At 41.2% G+C, this 22,460-nt stretch overlaps 1 protein-coding gene across 10 annotated transcripts in view; it reads left to right on the top strand.

Moving 5' to 3' along the window:
• Positions 1-22,460, top strand: part of mnat1 (MNAT1 component of CDK activating kinase) — a 43,890-nt gene that overhangs the window by 5,487 nt on the left and 15,943 nt on the right. For 5 of the 10 annotated variants that reach the window (XM_037746733.1, XM_037746732.1, XM_037746735.1 and 2 more), the window contains 6 exons: positions 214-308; positions 8,526-8,678; positions 9,070-9,143; positions 11,229-11,332; positions 12,168-12,308; positions 14,020-14,151. In XM_037746733.1, coding sequence (XP_037602661.1) covers positions 220-308; positions 8,526-8,678; positions 9,070-9,143; positions 11,229-11,332; positions 12,168-12,308; positions 14,020-14,151 — 693 coding nt within the window. In that variant the 5' untranslated portion in view covers positions 214-219. Of the gene's footprint in view, positions 1-109; positions 309-1,752; positions 1,758-8,525; positions 8,679-9,069; positions 9,144-11,228; positions 11,333-12,167; positions 12,309-14,019; positions 14,152-22,460 lie in introns of those variants that run through there. The other 5 variants (XM_037746739.1, XM_037746738.1, XM_037746736.1 and 2 more) reach the window with 2 other exon arrangements.

Raw genomic sequence — 22,460 nt, forward strand, 5'->3', positions numbered from 1 at the left:
GAAAAAAAAAGATCCCGAAAAAACTTAAACCTGCTTTATAATATAAAAGACCTGAAAATCTCACATTTTACAATATGGGACCTTTAACTCTTATTAATGGCGTTTCCCGTCGGACCGCATTCTGTGTAGCACAGCCGGGGAAAGTGAAAGGAGAGCTGCTAGCTGTTGACACACTGCTCTCAACCTTTTTATATTTATATTGTGTTGCTAGAGGCAGAAATGGACGACCAGGGCTGTCCACGATGCAAAACCACCAAATACAGGAACCCGTCTCTGAAGCTGATGGTGAACATCTGCGGTCACACGCTGTGAGTACTTAACCACATCTAATGAGCTGAAAGAAGCTAACTTCACCCTGTTATTCACTTCTAACTCTGCATTAAGACACCTACTAACACAATATACACCTAACGCAGGTGGTTAAGTCTTATTTTAATAACTATTTACACTCTTGTTAAGCGTTATATACTCTCTTTATATCCTATTTTTCTTTAAATGAGCTTTTAGCTAACGGTTTGCTGTGCTCTCTGATAATGTGACTTCCTGTTGGATATAAACCCCATATTCTTATTACCAATGTAATATTAATACTGTTAAATATGACTATCATGTTAGAGAGACTACATTTTTTTTTTAACTTTGATATTTATTTTGCATTTTCAGCTCTGGGTTGAACATCATGAGCATCCATACAGAATTCAACAAACAAAACAACACTTAACAAATACAAACATTTAACCTAAACCATTGTCAGGGGCAGTCAAACATGTATATATTCTCCAACAACACATGCATCATGTTTCATGTTCCATGGTCCATGTAAATGATCCATTTTCCCACTTCTTGTCAAAGGTATTGCTTTTAATTTTTAGTTGTTACGTCAGTTTTTTTCCATTGAAAAAATATCACGGACAATCTAAAACCAGTGATCTTTCCTGGAGGTTTCTGCTTTATACTAGTTTCTTGTTATAGCTTTTTGGCAGAATTTTTGCCAGATATCTATCTGCTCCATGCACAACCTCTTCAATGTTCCCTAGGTACATTAAAGCACAATTGTTTGGAATAGCATATCCCAAAATGTAGAAAGACTAAATCTGATCACAGCCTTGATAGTGATAACTACATGACAACTGTCAATTTTGCTAGACATTGCCAATTTATTTATTTATTTTATTTAAAAAGCTTCCCCATTAGCTGATACCAATGGCACCAGATGGTCTTCCTGGGGTCCCAAATCAAGTACATTACATTTATCACATACATATTATATACAACATCATATTTGTGTTACACTAATAACATTCAAATTTTCCAAACATATATAAATTTCACATTCATACACATCTTCCACAACCATTTAGCCTCAAGGCCCATCATCAGGGAAAAGGAACAAAAGAAAAACCATACATGACCAACACTGGACAATGGATCAGCTGCTTAAGTAATGTATTCTTAGATGGTATTTGAATGAGGATTTGTTAGAGGATTTACAGATGTAAAGAGGGCTGCTATTCCAATGATTGATGGCACGATAAATTACTGTCTTTTTTAAGGCATTAGATTTTGGTTGAGGTAACATGATTTGGCTGTCCGAAATCATGGGACAGTCCGAAATCAATTAGCCATGTTCTATTGCTAATAAACATGGCAGCCAGTTAGCTCTTAATAACACTGCATTGGTAAATTTTTTGCACCTGACCTTGCATTGCTTATTTGGTGCTTCAATGATACAGGGCTTTTTCCACTTGACAGGAGCGGTCAGTCCTTTTGAAATATGGCATTTTATGGAAAGTACACAGGATGGCAGAGAGAAGAGTGATTAAAGATGAGGGGGATAAACTTCATACCTAAACATTACCGTCTCAAGGCTGATCCCTAAACGTAAACCATTTTTTTAGACAGGAAGGCAATCCATGCACTCAAGGAAGGAAGTATATTATTGTTTATTTATATATTGTAGTAGTTCAATTATTAAAAAAGCCAACATGTTATGACCACTGTAGGTCTTCGTCAGGGCATTCAACAAACCTATATGGTATCGACAACCAATGGGAGGCAGTCACATGATCACCATACTACTACAAAACATTACAAAATATCATGAAGAAATAACACAGAAACAAGTAATTAATGTACATCATCAATGAAAAATACTCCTAGTTTTTAACATAGGCTGTAAAACAAACATGGGAGCCTATACAGAGAGAAGAGAAAATATATACATTTGACTTATTTACAGAAAGCATGTTACGTCTATATCCTCGTTAAGACCAGGATACTTTAAGGCATCCAATTGTTGGATCTAAAAAGTCTCTCTGGTAAAGTTTTTGTAACAAGCCATAGCCATTTTTTTTTTACATACTTACTAAACCCATGTGGTGGGTCAGTTACAACAGTTCTATTTCTTAATTTTGCATGAAACAGAAACAAAAAAATAGCTAAATGCCCATCAGAAGTTACCAATTTATAATGAAAAATGTAATATGAATTAGATTTAATTTACAATAACATAAAACAATGTAAGCAAGTCTTTGCTTTTGTCAAACTGTAACCAGTCAATATATAGTATTTTATGTTAAAAGTGTCTTGAACAATTAATCACAAGTGGAATCATTTATTTTTGATTGACCAGATTGCTTAATAAACTAGGTTAATTGTTCTAGCACTAGTTTACACTTATTCTATTACAGTTTTAATTGTGCGTTACCCTCATGTCACTATTCAGTAAAAATTGTTTGCTGTGCGTTTTCCAATATTTAACCTTGTCATCTGTTTGAAAACCTGGTCATTTAAATGAAGGGGACATGCTCTCTATGAGCACCATGCAGTGACGGTGGTTGCCTGATGAGAGCATCTTTTCGACCCTGTCTGTTTATTGACCGTACCATCAGGAAGTGGCCGTGCTTTGTCATCAGGTCAGCGAGCTCATAACTCACTGCCTCTGTCTGGATGCAGGGCTACACAAAGAAAATTAAAATGATTCTGCAATGAAGCAATTTGGAGAGAGATGTCCTAGCCCGGGTCACCTTGGATTCGTTCCTCAGAGCGGGTGCAACGGTGAATTAATGCACCGCTTGGAAACTGCTGTACTCTAAAACTCTATCAGTATTTCATCCCTGATTTGTTAGCAGCCGGGTTTCCTCAAGAGTTGATAGATATGGACCGTACTGTAGCGTGGTCAATGTGTTTCAATTTCATAGTTACTGATTTCCCATTTAGGTGTAGTCAACAACTCTATGCAGAAAAAGTGAATAAGAAAGAAAGGGAAATATGAAATTAGAAAGGCACATGTGTACATGCACATATTGTACAGTATACAGTAGTGAAATTCTTGGTTTCTGCATAGTGATGTTTACCCTACACGGCTGCTGGATTCTCACAAGATCGCATAAGAATCACAGGATAACCATCTGGCAGGTCAGGTTACAGTGATGTACATCTGTATACAATTGTTCATGTAGGCAGAAAAATCACATAATAGAATTTGTCCTTTTAAATTCTTAGTGTATTTTATTACCAAAGTTTGACATAACCTTTAACAGCGGGATATGAATGGCCGTCATCCTATCATCCGTCGTACTGAAGCAATTAGTCGAATATTTGAATATTAATCTACAACAATTTTGATAATCTATGAATTGTTCGTCATATACCAAGCAAAATTGCATTCTTTGGATCCAGCCCAAATGTTTTCTAATCACTGAAAAATAGATGGCATTGAGTTTTGGGCTGGTTTGGACGAAACAAAGCAATTTGAAGATGTCACCTCAGCAAAGATTATAGAAGCAAAAAGACAAAACTCTGGTGTTTTTTTGACAACAGATGCTGACGCCATTTTGTACTGAAAACACTTATTATGTGTATAATATTTTTTTCAACACGGGCCATTTCGGTAGAATATGACAATACTTACTTATTTTGTACGTCTCTTTATAGCAGGACGTTTTACTGGCGTCCGGTAGTCGCTTTCAATCCAAAATGACGGAAGCGTAACTTTACTGCTGGGCGCCGATATTGCAATGGAACGAACAGTTGACTTTCACTTCTTGGCAATATACCTTCTTTGACCTTGGGCTCTGTGAAACTGTGATGGGTATTTTCTTCTGTATTTTCTGAATATGGGCTAAATGATTAAATAGATTTTATTGAAAATAATCAGTGCTAAATGTAATCATTAGCTGCAGCCCTAGTTGGACTCTTTGCACTTGTTCATTCATTTAAATAACTGTAAGCCTCACTCATTCTACCTTGGTCTGGTTGAGTGGCCGTTCCAGTCTCTGGACTGACCAGGCGATGCGATGCAGTATTGAGCTTCTCCAACTCTAGCATACATCTAAATTTAAACCCCACCACAGCACATTTTCTATCCCTGTCAGCGGGGGCATTTGATGTGTGTTATTTATTACCTTTGCACAATGACACCGGACCAATGTCCTTTGGCATTTGACACTGGACACAGGCACAAACGGTAGTAGCTTAGGCAAACAGTGGTGATTATTAGAGCCTCTGTAGTGAAGTTGACACAACTCATTAGGTAGAAGCTAGTTTTCTGTACCTGGTAGTTGTATGTGAAAGTGTATGAAAAGTGTATGAAAAGTTTTTCAGGCAAGTTCCAGAAGTAAAAGCTGTGTTCATTTTCTCCATGAATACCTCCAAGACATGGATGGGCATAACATACTTTTGGCTGAGTAATCAGTAAAAACGACTGTGCACTTAAAAAATTGAAGGAATAGATCGACAATTTAGGAAATAAACATATTTGCTTTCTTGCTGATAGCTAGATTAGAAGATCAATACCACCATAGCTACAGCCAGGAGATGGTTAGTTTAGGATAAAGACTGGAAGCAGGGGCATCGGCTATCCTAGCTTTGTGTAAAGGTGAAAAAAAATACCTACAAGCACCTCTAACTCCCTTTAAATTATTGTTTTTCCACTTGAGTTGCTGCACGGATAAAAAATCAAATAAGATATAACGCAGGGTCTGAAATTAGCAACTGCCAAATGTGGTAAATGGTTGGTAGGGGTGGGTAAAATCGGAAGACCGTCCGCCACTTTCATGGACAGGGAAAACGCTAGGGATGGAATCGAGAATCGGTTCCCATCCCAGTAAATTCAGTAAAAATGAGTCTTGGGCAAAGGTAAATTATAATGTTATCATGATGTGTTCAAATGTAATCTTATAAAATGTATTTTATGGCGAGAAACTTGAATAAATCTGTTTTCATTTTTCTGAGTGGCAGATAAAAATATATATATATACCTGTATTTGCCTGCCACAGTGGCAGGCAGTGGAAACAAGTAAATAAATAGATACATAAATAAATGTAAATAAAAGTATATAAATAATGATTATCATATTAATTAGTGAGTTTTCGGGATGCTAGGAGGCAGATTTTTTTTAACCTTTTGACAGAGCCATGCTAGCTGTTAACCCCTGTTTCTAGTCTTTGTGCTAAGCTAAGTGAACCATCTCCTGGCTGTAGCTTTATGTTTAACAGACAGACACAAGAGTGGTATCGATCTTCTCTTCTTAGTCTCGGCAAGAATGCTTATAAGCATATTTCCCAAAATGTTGAACTATTAAGAGAGAAGTCAACTACAAGTTCCATGGGGCATTGCTGTGAAAGACAGCCAATTAGCGAGCTTACAATTTTGTTGGCTTTGAGCTGCTCATAGAGACGTTTTTCAGATCCCTGTTTTTATTTTGAGGAACATTGAAAATAATTATTTTAAAAAAACTGTTCAATTCAAATGTACTGTGGGAAAAATACTTTAGGAACCTGTGTCTGTGCCCACTTTGCTTCTCTATAAAGTACACCAAATCTAAGCTTTATTTTTTCAAAGATCAGACAAGCCTATGCTAGCTTCCTGTGTAAGCAATCATAGTCCTGGGCCTCAGCATTTTTTGACTCTGCTGCTGCAGGTACTGTAGGTCACAGGGCAGGACAGAGCGTCATAGCAGGTTTAAATTTGACACAAAGCCAGCCCTGTCTGGACTCTGAGAAGATCATGAGCTTTGTGGCAGAAACAAGTGAATCCAGCTCCTGTGTGTTTATAGTGCTGTTCTGTTTTTGCTCTTTCTTGCATAAGAAGGGGGCAAAAGATGCAGGCAATGTCACCAAGGGGCGGTGGTGGGGAGGCCTCTTTGCTGAGCCAGGACCCAGTTCACCCTCCCCTTACCACCCCCCTTCTTTGACCTGCTGACAGCTGCAGATGGGAAAGATAGGAGCCTGGAGCTGTGAGCAGGACAGGTGAGAGAGGGAGGAGTCAGGAGTACTCAGTCAGCGACAACAGCCCTGGGACACAGGGACGGCAAGCTGCTGGAGATCTGTCGGCTCACTTAAATGTCTGTTCAGTATGCCAAGCAGTACGGCGTAGCCTTGGCAAGAGATTTCTGGGTCCCCTTTTGATTACAAATTGCGACAGGCACACAATCTGAAAGCTGTCACTAAGAGGAGCCACATTTCAGAAGAAAGATGGCAAATCTCCTCCCTCCCTCTTAGACGTTCACCTCTTTGCTCTAGAGTTACACAGGATTTCCCCTTTGGAGAGTTCTGTTGTGTGGTCCATTTATGGGGCAGGGGGCAAGCTACGCCCCACTCCTCGCCCCGTGTTGATGAATGGGCTCTTTGTGGGCCTGTGGAAACAAGCTGAATCCCTCCATCTACCTCCATATGGCCAGGCCTATACATCTCCTGTAGCCCGGGGCCACAGTGAACATCTGCCTCTTCCAGGGTGCACTTGAGCAGGGGCTCCTCGCTCTCTGAAGCGCCAACTGGACAACGCAGATGTTTCTGTCTGTCGTTCAGCTTTCATTTTTACTTTGTGGCTTCATCTAAGCCAAGCTAAACTGCCATGCTTGTAAGAGAGTCCCCCACAATGCAAGTTATATCTGTTTGTTGTATGGCTGTGAAAGCTTGGTGTTGGCAGGTTGGGCTTGTTTGACCCATATCTGAGACGCTAAATGTAAACAGCCAAACTCCATGGCTCTGCAGTTTCTCCTATAACTGCATTTTTTTTGTGTGGAATCCTGCTGATGAAGCGAAATATCTTGCATGATGACTCTGTTATGAGTGTTCTAATAGGCTCCATCCATCCCCAGAAAGCTTTTCACTAGGCACCAGTGTCTCAAGCCCAGTGCTTGACTTTGGAAAGAAATGACTCAACCATACCGTCAATGACGTACGGTGAAAAAGTCTTTTTCCCATCAACTTTGCTTTTATTATGAAAACTGTCGGTGCTCGAAAGCAGATAGTGACATTTGGAAACCAGATGTTGTCCATTTTTGTGAAGGTGGTCACAAGCAGGAAGGTGAATTCCTGTGGAAATAAAGCTCCGCAGAGACTTAATTAAAAGAGCGTACTGTGCAAACGTTTATCCAGGCCCCTCCACCCCATCAGGGGAGATTTAGGAACATTCCCATTGTCCTCAGTGTCCACTCCTCACTCGAGTGTGAGTGATGGGTAAACGCCTACCTGCATAAAGGTGTGAGTGATGGCTAAGCTCAGGGTTGTGCCCTCAGCTAGATCTGACAGTTGCCATGGAGCCATCATGTCGTCATGGTGCATGAAGTAAACTTTCCTGTTTGAACCTGGGCTTCACCTGAAATTCCCCAACATTTCCTAAGAGACTCTCTTCCTTTTTCTTTTGAATTGGTTGAGGGTGGAGAGGATTTACTCAATAGAATTATATGAGGAACCAAAGGCCGCCTGAAAAACTCATCATGACTGTGCTTGGAAAGTAATCGTATCCATTAAAAATGATTTACTGTAGATACTTTGATCAATAACTGCCTAGATTTCCACAGTATTTAAAAATGTGGCTTAAACTTCTCCATAAGACAGCTTCCTTTCATTCAGGCACTGTGTCAGGAATAATAATGACATTTTTGCTGCCAGAAAAAAAGGGGAGAAAGGTTGGAATTGCATGTGAGAATATTGATGCTTCTTTTAGATGTTAAAGTTACATCTTCTGATAGATGAAAGCCTTAAGCACGCATGACAATTCATCGTAAAATACTTCCATTTACCAATGGAGTAAGGAACACACAAAACACTCTCCATCTGTATTTCTTTGCCCAAAATTACGACGTAGTCCATTCTTATAATGATAGACTACGCTGTGAATTACAGAGCTGGATTTTATCATATTATGCAACGTGGCATGACTGAGGTCTGTTGAAATAACAATAAAGTGTATGTTTTTCCAGTGCAGACAGACACACCACTGATGGGGTGTCAGACTAATTTCCTCTTGTCTGAGAGTAGGAGGCAGCCTAATCGACATTCCAATAATAATCCCGGCCATCTTTGAGCACTCAGAGGAAATATTCATATGCCCCATTATCACCCACTGCGCCTGATGATAACTTGCAGACATGAAAAAAAAAAACACAAATTTGCTTTATTGAGAGGAAAATTGTATTTCAGCAGCCACGTACGCCCACACATACTTACAACTGAGGCCTCCATTCAACTCAGCTTGATGGTGTTTTCTGTCTTGTTGACCCTATCCCCCCCCACAGATGCGAGAACTGTGTGGAGATGCTATTTGTGCGTGGCTCGGGTAACTGCGTGCAGTGCGACACGCCCCTGAGGAAGAGCAACTTCCGCGTGCAGCTCTTCGAAGACCCCACCGTAGATAAGGAGGTGGAGATTCGCAAGAAGGTGCTGAAGATGTGAGTGAGGGGGGGGACCAGGAGGGTGAGGGGTGTGGCCCTGCGTGTTTATGTGTCATCTCATGCCTCCTCCCACTTCTTAAGCCACCTTTGTCTTTCTCATTACACTGTTTGTTTTGTAGACAATGAGTCTCCCCGGGGGGGGGGCGGAGGAGGAGGCTCTTTCCCTGCCAGGTTTTTACTTCGCAGCCCCTCCCTGCCTTCCCTCTTTCCCTTCCCTCTCATCTGTTCTTTAATAGCCCCTTAATTGACATCTAATGTGTGTCTATTAGGCAGTATGCAGACATGGTATTTTAAAATGGTTGATTTAATGGATGCTATTAATGTTGGTGCATATTTCCTTTCACCGGGTTTTACTATTTGTCTCATCAGATCTCTTCTTCCTCTGCAGATACAACAAGAGAGATTTTGACTTCCCCAGCCTGAGAGAATATAACGACTTTCTGGAGAAAGTGGAGGACATAGGTAGGACATAATAATGAAACGGAGAGCAGAAGGGATGCTTATTAGTGTAAAGCTAACACATATTGTCTAGGGGTGTAAGAAAATATCGATACACATGAATATTGCAATATTTTGTTTTGGAATACTGTATCGATTCTCCAAAGCACTGTATCGATTTTTAATCAACCTCTTAAAAATCTGACGGCCCACTGTCGTGCCCGGCCGCTATTTGATTTTTTAGAGGTTGTAGTGGGCTCAGTTTTAAAGATAACTAATGAATCCATCGGTACCAACCATGTCATAGCTTGTCACGAAGGAGGCTAAATAACGCTCCAAAGATATGCTAAATTCTGGGGAAGAAAAACTGTCATGGCCATTTTCAAAGGGGTCCTTTTGACCTTTGACCTCAAGATATGAGTGAAAATGGGTTCTATGGGTACCCACGAGTCTCCTCTTTACTGACTAATCTTTATGATAATCTCATGCAGTTTTTGGTAGTTTTTTTGCATGCGGTAAAAATGTGTTATTTTGCCTATTCTAAAATGGTGTATTCCCGGTGTGTTCTTTATACTGTGACAGTTTTCCTAAAATTGGATTAAAAAAATTGCAATATATCACTTTACTTACAGTATCGCAATATATCTCAATGTATTGAGTCGTTACCCCTGTATCATTATATGTATCTCATTGCCAGATTCTTGCCAATACACAGCCCTAGTCTTGACTAGCAACCTACCATGGATGTATTAAGAGAGCTTGATATGATGCGGTCAGTCAGCCTCACTGCCACTTTGTCCCCGTGGCCAACCCTGCTGCTGCAACGAAACAAACCCTATGCTCCAAAAAGCATTTTCCTGATAGACCACTATTAGAGACGTCTGTAAAACTGTTGACAGGACACATCGAACTGCAAATAAGGCTTGGTGCTAGAATGTGCACCGGTGATATTATGTGTACACACTTTATAGTTGACTACCTCCTCTGTTTTTAGCCCTTTAAGGGGAGACACCCCAAGCAAACACATCATTTTAAATGCATTGGTCAATTTTGATATTTTGGGCTATTTTGCTTACATAACATGTCTTCTTTCAGACTACTGGAAATCTATATGTATCTACATTCTGAAGGTTTTTACATAGGGGTTTGTTCATGGATCATTCATAGCCTGATTTATAGAGCATTTTATTACTAAAAACATGGCAAAGTTTTGTTTTTTTTATGGCTGTTGACAGCCTTTTCTGATTTATGGAGTGATTTAAAAAAAAAAAAAAAAAGATATCCAAAATTTCCTCTGTAAAATTCTTTGACTCTAATATGTCAACAAAATGAAACAAGCATTTTGAACCTGGCTTTAACCAATGTTCAGGAAATTTTGTGCAAATTAGCACATATCTAATAAGATAATGCCTCCATTTCATATTTAAACAAGAAAACTTGTAATACAAAAAAATAATTGTCTTAATGTCAGTAATCATTTGGGGAAGTTTCATGGTGATATCTATTAGTTAAACTTTTTACCCTATTCACCTGTTGTCTCCCATTAAACCCTCAAAATTCTCCTTAAATGTCCTCTCAAGCAGCCTTGAAGTTTGATTTTTTTTCCCACAGTTTGAAGACAGCTTATGAGTATACATTCTGTATTCGCTCACTCCAGTGTGTCAATGAAAATCTACAGTATCTCCCTTAAGTTGAGAGAAATATTGAATTACCAGATGTCATATTTTAAGGCTGCACCATTCCATCAAATGGAAATGTCTTGAACATCATTTTACACACTTTTTCCCCAGTATTTCAGATGGCCATATATCTGGAACTCTTTGGATCTAGACTATAATTGTAAATAATAGTATTGTGGGTTTGAACAGTGCTTGGGAACAGGGGTATTATTTCAAAATGGGTATAACGGCGCATACTTTCAGACAGTCTGTCCTGAAAGAAGTTCATAGTGTTGCACTCAGTTGTTCACACGAAAAATGAGCTGAGAGAGAGGTTCAAACCGTGGCTCCTTTCTCACCTCCACACAGCTGACCAATCACTGTCTGCCATGTTGCATAACATGTACTGTATACTGTCCCCTGAACGCTGGTTTTTGTCTCCTCCATGTAGTGTTTAACCTGACAAACAACATTGATGTGGAGAACACCAAGCTGCGGATGGAGCAGTACCAGAAGGAGAACAGAGATACCATCCAGAGGAATAAGGTTAAACTGGTATGTACCGAGTGTTTTCCCACACATACATAATACCTTCATTAATAATGATAATTAAGTGCTAAAATTAACACTGGAGGGAACTTTTTTTTTTGCTTGCTCCCCGCCTTGGAAAGGTCAGAGTTTAGGGTCAGGCACAATATTGCATCAGCACAGACAGGAAGGCAATCCAGGCACTCCAAAATACTAAAACAAGTGGCAACGAGGAAGGAAATATATTAAAAAGCCTTTATTGTAGCGGTTAAATCATTAAAAAAGCCAACATGTTTCAACCATTGTAGGTCTTCGTCAGGGCTTAAAACAAACCGACAACCAACTGACCGATTGGTATCGACAACCAATGGGAGGCAATCACATGATCAACATAATACTACAAAAATGACAGAATATCATGAAGAAATAACACAGAAACAAGTAATTTATGTACATCATCAATGAAAAATACTCCTAGTTTTTAACGTAGGCTGTAAAACAAACATGGGAGCCTATACAGAGAGAAAAATATATATATACATTTTACAGAAAGCATGTAAAGTCTATATCCTCGTTAAGACCAGGATACTTTAAGGCATCCAATTGATGGATCTAAAAAGTCTCCCTCAGGTAAAGTTTTTGTGACCTGGCTGTCACACCGCCTGCCCAACGGTTTAATATGTTCAATGTCCTTTATGCGCAACAAGGAATCATTGGCACCCTGATACTCACTAAGCCACGGGGTAGTCGCGATTCCTGACTTTGATTTCATATTTACAATATGACCACTAGGGCTGGTGGGAATTCAGCCTTGTTGTCAAAGATGTGATGTGATTTTTTGCAACATCCCCGTTGTCCTCAGACGCGAGAGCAGGAGGAGCTGGAGGAGCTGCTGTTGCTGGAGCAGCAGGGCAATGAGCAGCGGAGATTGGACTTATTACAGGACGAGCAGAGGCAGCTGCAGGCCAAGAGAAAGAACAAGCAGGCTCTGCTGGACGAGCTGGTGAGATACACATATTTTGCATGTACATATGTCCACAGTCTGGTGAAGAGAAGCAGTCACATTATGACAGATGTTCCATATCTGATACACACACCCTCAGCCTGAGGGTTCATGGCTGTGAGATCATTAAGAGATTATTACCAGTCATTGTGCTGCTGGATGCATTGTTCTCATTCTGTGATTCCAAAGCCTTCTGACTCCATTGTGTTGAGCTGCGGGCTTTGGAAGTGATTGTTCCTGTAGAGCGGGCTGCTGAAGGACCATCGCAGATAGCAGGCTAAGCTGTGTGTTTGTTTGTTTAAGGCACAGGGCCTGTTGACTGTAGGCAGATGAGATCAGCTCCTACCCCTACCTCCCTGGGGGAACTGTCCTGAGCTCTGACATCTGTACATCCCTGTGGTCAGAGAGCTTCTCACACATACGCCAACACACACATTTAGCTTCCTTGTTGCCGTTTGCTGAGGCAGAGGTTAACTAATCAATAAAATACATCACTGGGAACTTGTAGCACAGCTCATGATATATTGACCTTATCTAATGCAAACATCAATTTTAAATTATTTTTCCGCAGGCTTATTTTATTTCTTGAATTTATTAACTTTTTACGTCTGGACCACAGAGGGCCAACCCTACAAACACAAAAGTCTGTCACTGAGTGATGAAGTTACACGATTGGTCGGCCGAGTGTTGGAGTTTCCTCATTGGCCGTTGCTCTTTCAAAATGAAAAAGGCGGGGAACAGTCCTTTATGCAAATGAGCTCGTCCAGCGCGTCCGGCTCAAGCTTTCAAACTAGGCGATCCGGTTAAAAAATGAAACGAGATTCAGCAGTGGCGTAGCCTATTTCTCGCTTGAAATGTTTTCAGAAGTTGATTTTGGTGGATTGTTTAGACGGAATAACAGAAAATTTACAAGCATTTTGAAATGGCAAGCAGAAAACCAGGAACCAATCAGGTGCATATGGATTTAATATTATAGACATGACCACTGACTATTTGTGTTACAATTTAGCCACAAATTCACCGACTGACCATACACGCTCCAGCCATATACTCGGTTTTGACCGAGTCTTGTTCCTCAATATCTTTGTGAAATGAAGAGCATATTAACCGTGTGATGTCATCCAAATAAAGAAGGTAAATTCACCTATCCAATGTAACTCGCATAAGTGAGAGTGTGAAATGTTTGCAGTCAGACGTGCTGGAAGCCATTAAATGGCTTTTTGGTTTATTGTTAAATGCTAAAACACCTCTAGACTGTCCTAGCATTGCTGTCCACCCCATCAAAAATGTCCTACCCTTTCAGTGAACAAAGTGTCCAAGCTTGTGTTCTTAGACCTCTGTGCTTGGCAACACTCCACTTGAGAAATTGAAATGTCCGACCTTGCATTTAATGGAGGTGAAGGCGGCACAGTGCACTTGAAATAGCGTCCCCTGCAGTGCCACATTTTTGTTGATATGGCTTGCATCAATAATGTGGCTGATAGCCTGAAAGGACCCCATGCTGATGGGAGGGGGTGGGGGTCTGCTTGTGTTTTCATCTCTTCTCAACATGCAACAGTTATAAAAGGAGAAGGCCTCAACAAATATATAAGTGTCAGCTGATTTTGCTGAGGTGTTCCTGATGAGGGCGCTTTGTTCTGTTACATGTATCACACACACCTACTGTAGATTAACATTCTCATTAAATCACAAATCCCATTTGTTTCTCCAGGAGCAGTCTCAACTCCCTGCCACCATCTTGCTGGCCCAACACAAGGTCCGTGCTGCCAAGCTGGAGACCCAGATAGAGCAGCAGAAACAGGCGGTCAAACCTACCAATCTATTTTCAACTGGAATCCATATGGTGAGTGCAACACTTTAGACTTATTAGCTCTTTAACCCCTGTTCATACATAGAAATTCAAAATGACAGACTCTTACCTGCGCTCAAAACATGCAAGGGGCTGCGGTGATGGGGGCGTGTCGTTTCAGGTACTTGTGAGACAGTGAATTACCTAGTTAGAAGGCTTATCAGATGCCAAAACACTGGACAGTGGTTTATGATAATATGAGGAAGCGTTTTACAATTCTTCAAGTTAACGCAATAGCAAATATTTTATTTTTTACAATCCAGAGGTAAACAGTCAAAATACAGATTTCATGTTACAAAGCAATCTACCAGGAATGTGCAAGAATTGGACCAGGTTTGATTCATTTGCCGGATCCCTCTGCATTGGCACCCCCACTGCAACAACAGAGTGGCTTCATTCAAATAAATGAGGGTCAGTGGGGTGGTGGTGGTGGTGGTGGGGGGGGGGGGGGGGGGGGGGGTAGATAACTCGTTAGTAACGCAAATGAATAAAAAAGTATGGTAACTTTTCACGTTCCTTTTTAAAAACTGTTCTTTTACTTTTTACTGGAGCATTTTTTGAGGGGGCCATCAAGCTGTGTGCGTTGCAGTTATGAAGGAGAGTTTTAACCGGTCCCCCCTTAGGTACAAAGAGACATGCGCTTTGTGACAGATATTAATAAGCTTGGCAAATTCAAAAATTTAGAATATTTGGCAAATACCTTTTTTAATTTAAGGTTTGGTTGTTCTACTAATGTAACTCAAATCCAGTAACAACACATTATGCCATTAGTGGCCGTGTTGGAAAGCAGCCTGCATCGCCCTTTCACAAGCCGGAAGAAATACTTTCACTTTCCATTAATGACGTATTAAAAGCGTATTTAGTCTATGTAGAAAAAAACGTAGGCTACACACAGTATAAACATCTAAGTCAGATGATCACTGGATTGATTCTGATATATTAACAGGATCCTCTCGTTGCACAGAGCATAGCTTTATTTTGATGGAAACTAGCTTTTTTCTCTAATTTGCATTGGTTGCTATTTGTTTTATAGGGATGCCCAGTGGTGAATTAATCAAATAGAATGTCGCTGGTGAAACTGATCTTGGCTTTTACTCAGTAGGCTACCAGTTGTTATTTTTGACGGTTAAAATGACTTGTGAAGATCTCTGGCCTACACACACTAAACAATACAAATCACAAAGTAACTTGTACTTTATAGTTCATTGACCATGTACTTTTATACTTTTACTTGAGTTAGTTGGTAAAATGTTCATTTTTCCTTTTACTTTAATCTTTTATGGGAGTAATTGTACTTTTACCTGAGTAAAGATTTTCAGTACTCTACCCACCACTGATGAGGGGGGTAATGTTAGTCTGAACACAACCGTGCCTGCATTTGTCAGTGGGCTTTGCAGCTTCAGGTGAAAGCAGGGTGAGCACAGTGAAACATGAGAGCTTGAAGAAGCTATACGTACCACAAATAACAAATGGCTACTATATTTACAATGAGCCCATGCAGGTTAAGGTCACGTGGTTGTTGTACCTCTATCCACTGGTGGGTCTGAACAGTTGAGGTCTTGGTGGGATTTTAGCTCGGTGCTAATTTAAACTTCATGTGGAGTGTTTGTTGACAGTAGAGCGGTGATAACAGTCCAGACCTTCAAAGGGAGGATGTTCCTCGGTGTCTGGTGCGTCTTCAGTGTGGGAACGGGGCCCTCACCCCTTCAGTCATGTCATCACATTCCTCTGTGGGCGACCCACAGAGAGAGCATGTGGGCTCACGGCTCCGGACGCTCTGAGCTCGCAGCTTTGTGCTCACCGTGTGTGGAGAGACCTTCCATTTGGCTATCGTTCAGGTTTTCAGTCGTTTATTTTCATTTTACTGTGATGAGATAGGCTGTGTCATCACCCCCACTCCCTCCCCGGCAACCCTCATGGGGCATGGTTGTCTTCCCACAGCTCAGTGATGCGTGGGAGAGATATCTGCTTAGTACTCACCTATAGGCTCAAGCTGGAGGAGCTAGGTTTTGACATACCCAGGTATAACCCTACTCTCTCTTAGTCTTTTACCATCTTTCTTTGCCTATCCTGCCCATTTTAATGTGTTTTCCACTAGCAAAGCTCTTGGTTAAATAATCTGATGCAGTAATAATCAGTGAGACTTTACAAAAACATGAATTAACTCATTAAAACCCAAAGAGACAACTGGCTCATCTACCACCAGTGGAAAAAGCACTGACTTGATCCAAATGGAGGATTTGGTACTCTGACTCTCACCCCCTTGATATACAGCATGAAGTTAAACTTGCTGATGGAGAGAGAAACAGCACGATTGTGTTGCTCTTGGCTCCGTCCGTGGCTGTTTTTCCTCGCTTCTTTCTTCCCATTTCTCTTCATCCTCCCGTCCCTGAGCTCCTGTTGGTGTAGCAGAGCTCTCACCATGCATCTGCTGTGTTGGACCGAGAGGCTTGAGTCAGGGGAACGTGTGGGTTTGGATTTCCCTTCACTTCAGAGTCCATAGGAATGACTTCTGTTTGACTTGGTGGGCTTTCAGCACAGAGCGGTGGATTCCTGCAGATTGCTGGAATTCATTTATCTGCTAGCTTGTGGTCCCTTGTTCCAAGCAAGGTTTCAGTTTTTCTTCAGCAGGAATTAGGAGAGGCAAATGTAAAAACACATTTTTTAAAGCTGAGCCACATTTCCACGATGTGCCTTTTTAACATTTAAGCTAGTTTGTGCTGCTTTCTTCACTGACAGGAATATCAATTAGTGCTGAAACGTTCAGTCATTAACTGATCAGTCATTCGATAGATTAGGTTCAGGTTACTTTATTTTTACCCGTAGGTACATTTGGTTTGCAGTCGACGAGGCATCCATCTTGACACACATTTTACAAACAACACAGACAATAGACGGACACAATAAAAGTCCTCAAGGCTCCAATAATCATTAAATCCTCTAAAATAGAATACATAAATAAGCGTTGCTTCTATAGTATCTGTGCACTGTTGCTATGACATGGCTGCTAAAACGAAGCTGTTTTTATACTAGAGCTGCAACGATCAATCTATTAGTTGTCAACTATTAAATTAATCAGCAACTGTTTTGATAATCGATTAATCAGTTTGAGAAATTTTCTAAGAAAAGAAAAGTCTAAATTCTATGATTCCAGCTTCTTAAATGTGAATCTTTTCTGGTTTCTTTACTCCTCTATGACAGTAAACTGAATATCTTTGAGTTGTGGACAAAACAAGTCATTTGAGAATGTCATCTTGGGCTTTGGGAAACACTGATTGACATTTTTCACATTGACATTTTATAGACCAAACAACTAATCGATAAGTAGAAATAATAAACAGATTAATCGACAATGAAAAGAATTGTTAGTTGCAGCCCTATTTTATACCGCTTTGTTCTACACCTTCGGACTATAAACCTCTGTCCTGAAGGAAGAAGCTGAAATTCAGGCAATCATTTTGATAATCTTTCACTTAAGTTGCGCATTCACTGGTACCAGCCTCTCAATTGTTTGTTTTTTATCATTGTAAACAGATCATCTTTGGATTTTCGACCGTTGTCAAAGAATATATATTGCCAAGATGTGAAAGTCAATCGTTCGTTCCATTGCAACGTCAGCGCCCAACAACAAGCAATGTTTCTGCCATTTTGGACTGAAAGTGACTACCGGATGCCAGTAAAACGTCCGACTAAAAAGTGCCGTAGAAAAGTAAAACTAAATTATTTCTATTCTATCATCATATCCTACTAAAATGGCCTGTGTTGAACAATAAAATATTATAAATATAATAAGCGTTTTTAGCCCAAAATGGCAGCAGCGACTGTACTGTGCTTCTATACTCTTTTCCGTTGTTCAGACAAAACAAACAATCTCACATTGTGTCACAGTGACTCTGGGAAATTGTGATGGACAGTTTTCACTAAACAAATACATTATTTGTTTGAAAAAAAAAGAATATAGAAAGATTAATAGACAATCAAACTAGTCTTTAGTAGAAGCTCCAGTATCAACACATTCTTGTGAGGCACGTACTCAAAGGAGGAACAGATTGTGACAGTGATGAATGGACACAGGGCTGACACATGATCCCTTGTTTTTTTCATCTGGACGTTTTTTTATGATGTGCAAGTTCACCAGTCAAGGAAGCAGAAATTTGTGGTTTACTTCAGCCAGCTGTTTCACCCCGGGCCAAGGTGAGCCGTCACTGGTGGGATGACATATCTGCCTGTCGTTGAGCCGTTATGGAACGTGAGGATGCCGATTCTTCCTCAGCTCCCCCAGACTTTATTTAAAGCGTGATCTAATATTGCATCTAGTTGTGTCATGTTGTTTACTGGGAACACGACGAGGGGACATCTCAGCTATTCTGGCACTACTCCTTGCCTGGGTGATATTCCAGGAGGTGGTGAAAGGGACTCCAACCCTGATCCTGATTATTCTGGTTGCATGTTCACATGTTGGTGAATGGATGCTCGATGAAGTTAGCCGATCCTGAGGGAAAATAGTGTCGGTCCAGGTGTGATGTGAGGTAGGATGGGCCTGGTCTTGCCTCAGGAATGGTCTAGAATCACTCACTAATCCCTCACTTTGTAGGCACTCTATTGAACCGAGACGCACATACATACCCTCGTGCGGGTGCATGCACACATAAAACGCACACTCCCCCCACCCAGTCTGAGTAAACATCCTTTGAAGAATAAAGTGTCTTTTTAAAATAGATGTCCGCTGATATCAAAAGAGACTCTCTGTGTGGGAGGGAGGCAACTATTCACTGTTTAAACAGGTTGCTTGTTGTTGTCTGACACATAAGACCAGCCTCAGCGCCAAGCACGATGACAGGAGTCAGGATGACAAGAGTCATCATCATGTTTGGCACCTGCTCAGAGCAAAACATGGACATGAGTTGAGAGTTATTAGCATATAAATGACATTTGTTTGAAGTATTGTATGAGGAATTGTCTCTTTGATATTTCTTAAGCATGCTGGCTTTGTTTGTTTACAGTGGTGGAAAGTAACTAAGTACATTTAATCAAGTACAATTTTGAGGTGCTTTTACTTTACTTGAGTATTTCAATTTTATGGTACTTTATACTTCTACTCCACTACATTTCAGAGGGAAATGTTGTACTTTTTACTTCACTACATTTATCTGACAGCTTTAGTTGCTAGTTATTTTTGCAGATTAATATTTTACCATGAGATCAGTTTATAAAATATGATACTGTGCTACAGATTAAACTATCCAACAGTACATTAAGTAGTTAAAATGTGCTCCACCTCCACAAGCCGTCACATTGAAATGCTGCTTACGTGTTAAAGCATCAGTAATAATATTCCAATAATGTGATAAATAATAATATAAACACTCTGAAAGGGACAATTCTGCCCAACAAGTACTTTTACTTTAAGTGTATTTTGATGCTAATACTTTTGTACTTTTACTCAAGTAAGATTTTGAATGTAGGACTGTTACTTGTAGTCATTCTACGCTGTAGTATTAGTATGTTTACTTCAGTAAAATATCTGAGTACTTCTTCCACCACTGTTTGTTTGTTTAGGGAAGTTCTTGTGTTTTCTCGTCTAAGCGTGTATGTGTGAGGTTGGGGATTGTCCTCAGCTGCTACAGTGTCCCATTCCTGAAAGCGGTGACCGATGGGGAATCTCTCCACCTTGGGGCAGCTTTCAGCGCCATCTTAGATGAAAGGTCCCAGGTTCCAGCACTGCTGGGCCCCAATCCACTCCTCACAGGCGGCAGAGCAGCTGACATACCTGACGAGGCCGGCATGGGCACCTAATGAAAGCAGAAGGCGCACACACACATAAACAAAGAGCAACTCGCACAACCAGTCAGCCAAATGTGGGTGGAAAGTTTATCCCTAAACATAGATGTGTAGCTGACTGAAATAACCCTGGGTTCTCTCTCTGGCTTTATTCCATTCTACACTTAGGCAGCGGTATTTGACTACCATAGAAAACACAAACACGAGTACACACACTCCCGCACACACGCTCATGGTGTGAGCTTGTTTGCTCAGGCCTGATTTACTTGGTTAAGTTGTCCTCTACAGTGACCTCTGCTCGGTAGACGTACTCGTCAGCGCAGGCCGAGCTCTGCTTTACTTTACTCTGGCAGACTGGCCTAACCTGTTTTACCTGCGAGGTTGTCGTTACATACTCCCCCCCCAACCCTCACCCACTCTTTTACTATCTTCAGTGTTATTTCCATTTCCCTTATTCATGCTCTTGAGACAAATAGTACCAGACAGATATTTTTGTTATATAAATATGGTATTGTTTATAAATGTTGACATATAAAACATTCACAAACCAGTGACTTTATGTGGGAAAGTGCATAACCTCTTGCCCTTTAGCCTTTTCCTTTTTATTGGATTGCTGGCATGTAGGTTGGTAGCTGCAGGGGCTTGGGGAGATGGGGTCAGCTCAGGGGGGTAAAGAGAACCGTCAGCCCTGATTGGCACTAGCACATGTGGGCATTCACACCTCTGCCCCTGCTCCTGCCTTGGCCCTGTTAGGTTGGCCTCAGCAACCCTTGCCCACACGGGCAGGCCTAGCCCAGCCCAGCGGAAAAAGGAGTTGTCAGCTTTAGGGGCTTTGCGCTGGGGCAGCTGCCACTGGACAGGCAGTTATATTTAAACCTGTAAGGCGAGGGGAGTCACTGTGTGGGCAGCAGCTTTTACACTTGCTACTTGCTGCTCTCTGGGCAGCACAAAGCTCTTTATCCATACAGAAGCACTGGCAGTGCCAGGGCAGAAGGTGGAAGTGAGGGCTGAGGATGGGATGGCACTAGTCTGGCCCCTAACTAGGCTTATTAATTTGATCCCCTATACAATGCTAGCCAACGTTTCCCTTCCCATTGTTCTCATTATCACTTTGTGCATTAGCGACGAGCGCCTCGCTGCCTCTGGAGCTCTGCTGGAGCCAGCTGTGGCTCCCCCCAAACACACGGGAACCTCGCAAGTGTATGTGGTTTGTGTAGATGTGGTGGGGAGGTGCTGATGGAGAGGTTAGTCTCTCAGCGACCTTGGTGTGTCCTGCTGAGCTGCAAAGTCAGAGGAGAGATGGGGGGGCCCGGAGAGTGCTGATGATCGTGCAGTGTGTGTGTGTGTGTGTAGCACGTGTTTCTGGTGGCATTCTTAGTGGTGACTCATGATTTGAGCTGTTGACCAGTGAGTTTTTGATCAAGATTGGCATGTTGGACATTGGATCCTTCACCGAGTATCACTTTCTATCTTTAACAAAATTTGAAAGTACAAATGGTAAAAGCATAGAAGTGGTAGTAGAAGTAATACTTCAAAACATTGGGGATCATCGGCAGGCAATAGAATAAACAATGTTGCATGAAAACATACTGTATGTAAGTGAGTTTTAAGAAGTGATTGAGAAAAATCTGGGAACACATCCGACCCCGTCCATTTCTTGTTTTTAATGTAGACTTTGGTGCTATGCTTTGGGGGCAGACCGCTCATACCTTAAAAGTAATGTGACTTTTATGAGACCCCTGTACCGTAAAAGTCACATGAATGTCTGCCGTATCATTCTGTCAGATAGGTTAACCCTGTTGCTTTCCCAGAAGACGCCATTAAGATGGACAGCAGAGTTAAGAAAGAGTAACGTGACGACACATCACAAGCCAAATTCAACCCCCTTTTCCCCCCCCGGAGGCGTAAAAACAGTTTCCCAAGCCAGCACACCTGTCCCCTCCACCGACATGAGGACAGGCCACAGTGACGGCTTCACTTGACCTTTTAAAACGATTCCGCTCCAAGAAACTGAAGCTGGTATTGCACAATCACTTTAACTCTATCTGGAACTGTAGGAGGATCACAAGACCAGCAGAAGCAGGACTACTCCCTCTGGCGCGATGGTGATTTCCTCAAATCATCCTCCCCTGTGGTTTTATTAAGATTGATGACCCCCAGAGTTTCATTTTAGTGTCACAGGGGCATTATAAGAGTCTTAAATACCAGTTATACATAAACTTGAAAGCATCACGAGGGCACACATAATGTTGTATAGGTAGTAAGGTGGGCCTCCATGATGTAAAAAGCAGATGTTTGTGTTGGCTGTTTCTGTGGTGTTGTTCCAGTGGCCCCTAGTCCCTTAACCATTTCTGCTCTGCTTGGCCTGAACGGAGGTCCCCCCCTCTCTCTCCCCTTCTGTTGCTTTCTTTCACCAGAGCATTTCGAAAACAACATTCATATGGCGTAATTCACACAGGCTTTTAATAGGACATGATGAGTTCATGATTGAAGGCTTCAGCAGTATTATTAGGTGGAGTGGA

This window comes from Sebastes umbrosus, chromosome 16 (genome assembly GCF_015220745.1).
Source record: "Sebastes umbrosus isolate fSebUmb1 chromosome 16, fSebUmb1.pri, whole genome shotgun sequence".
NCBI lineage: Eukaryota > Metazoa > Chordata > Actinopteri > Perciformes > Sebastidae > Sebastes > Sebastes umbrosus.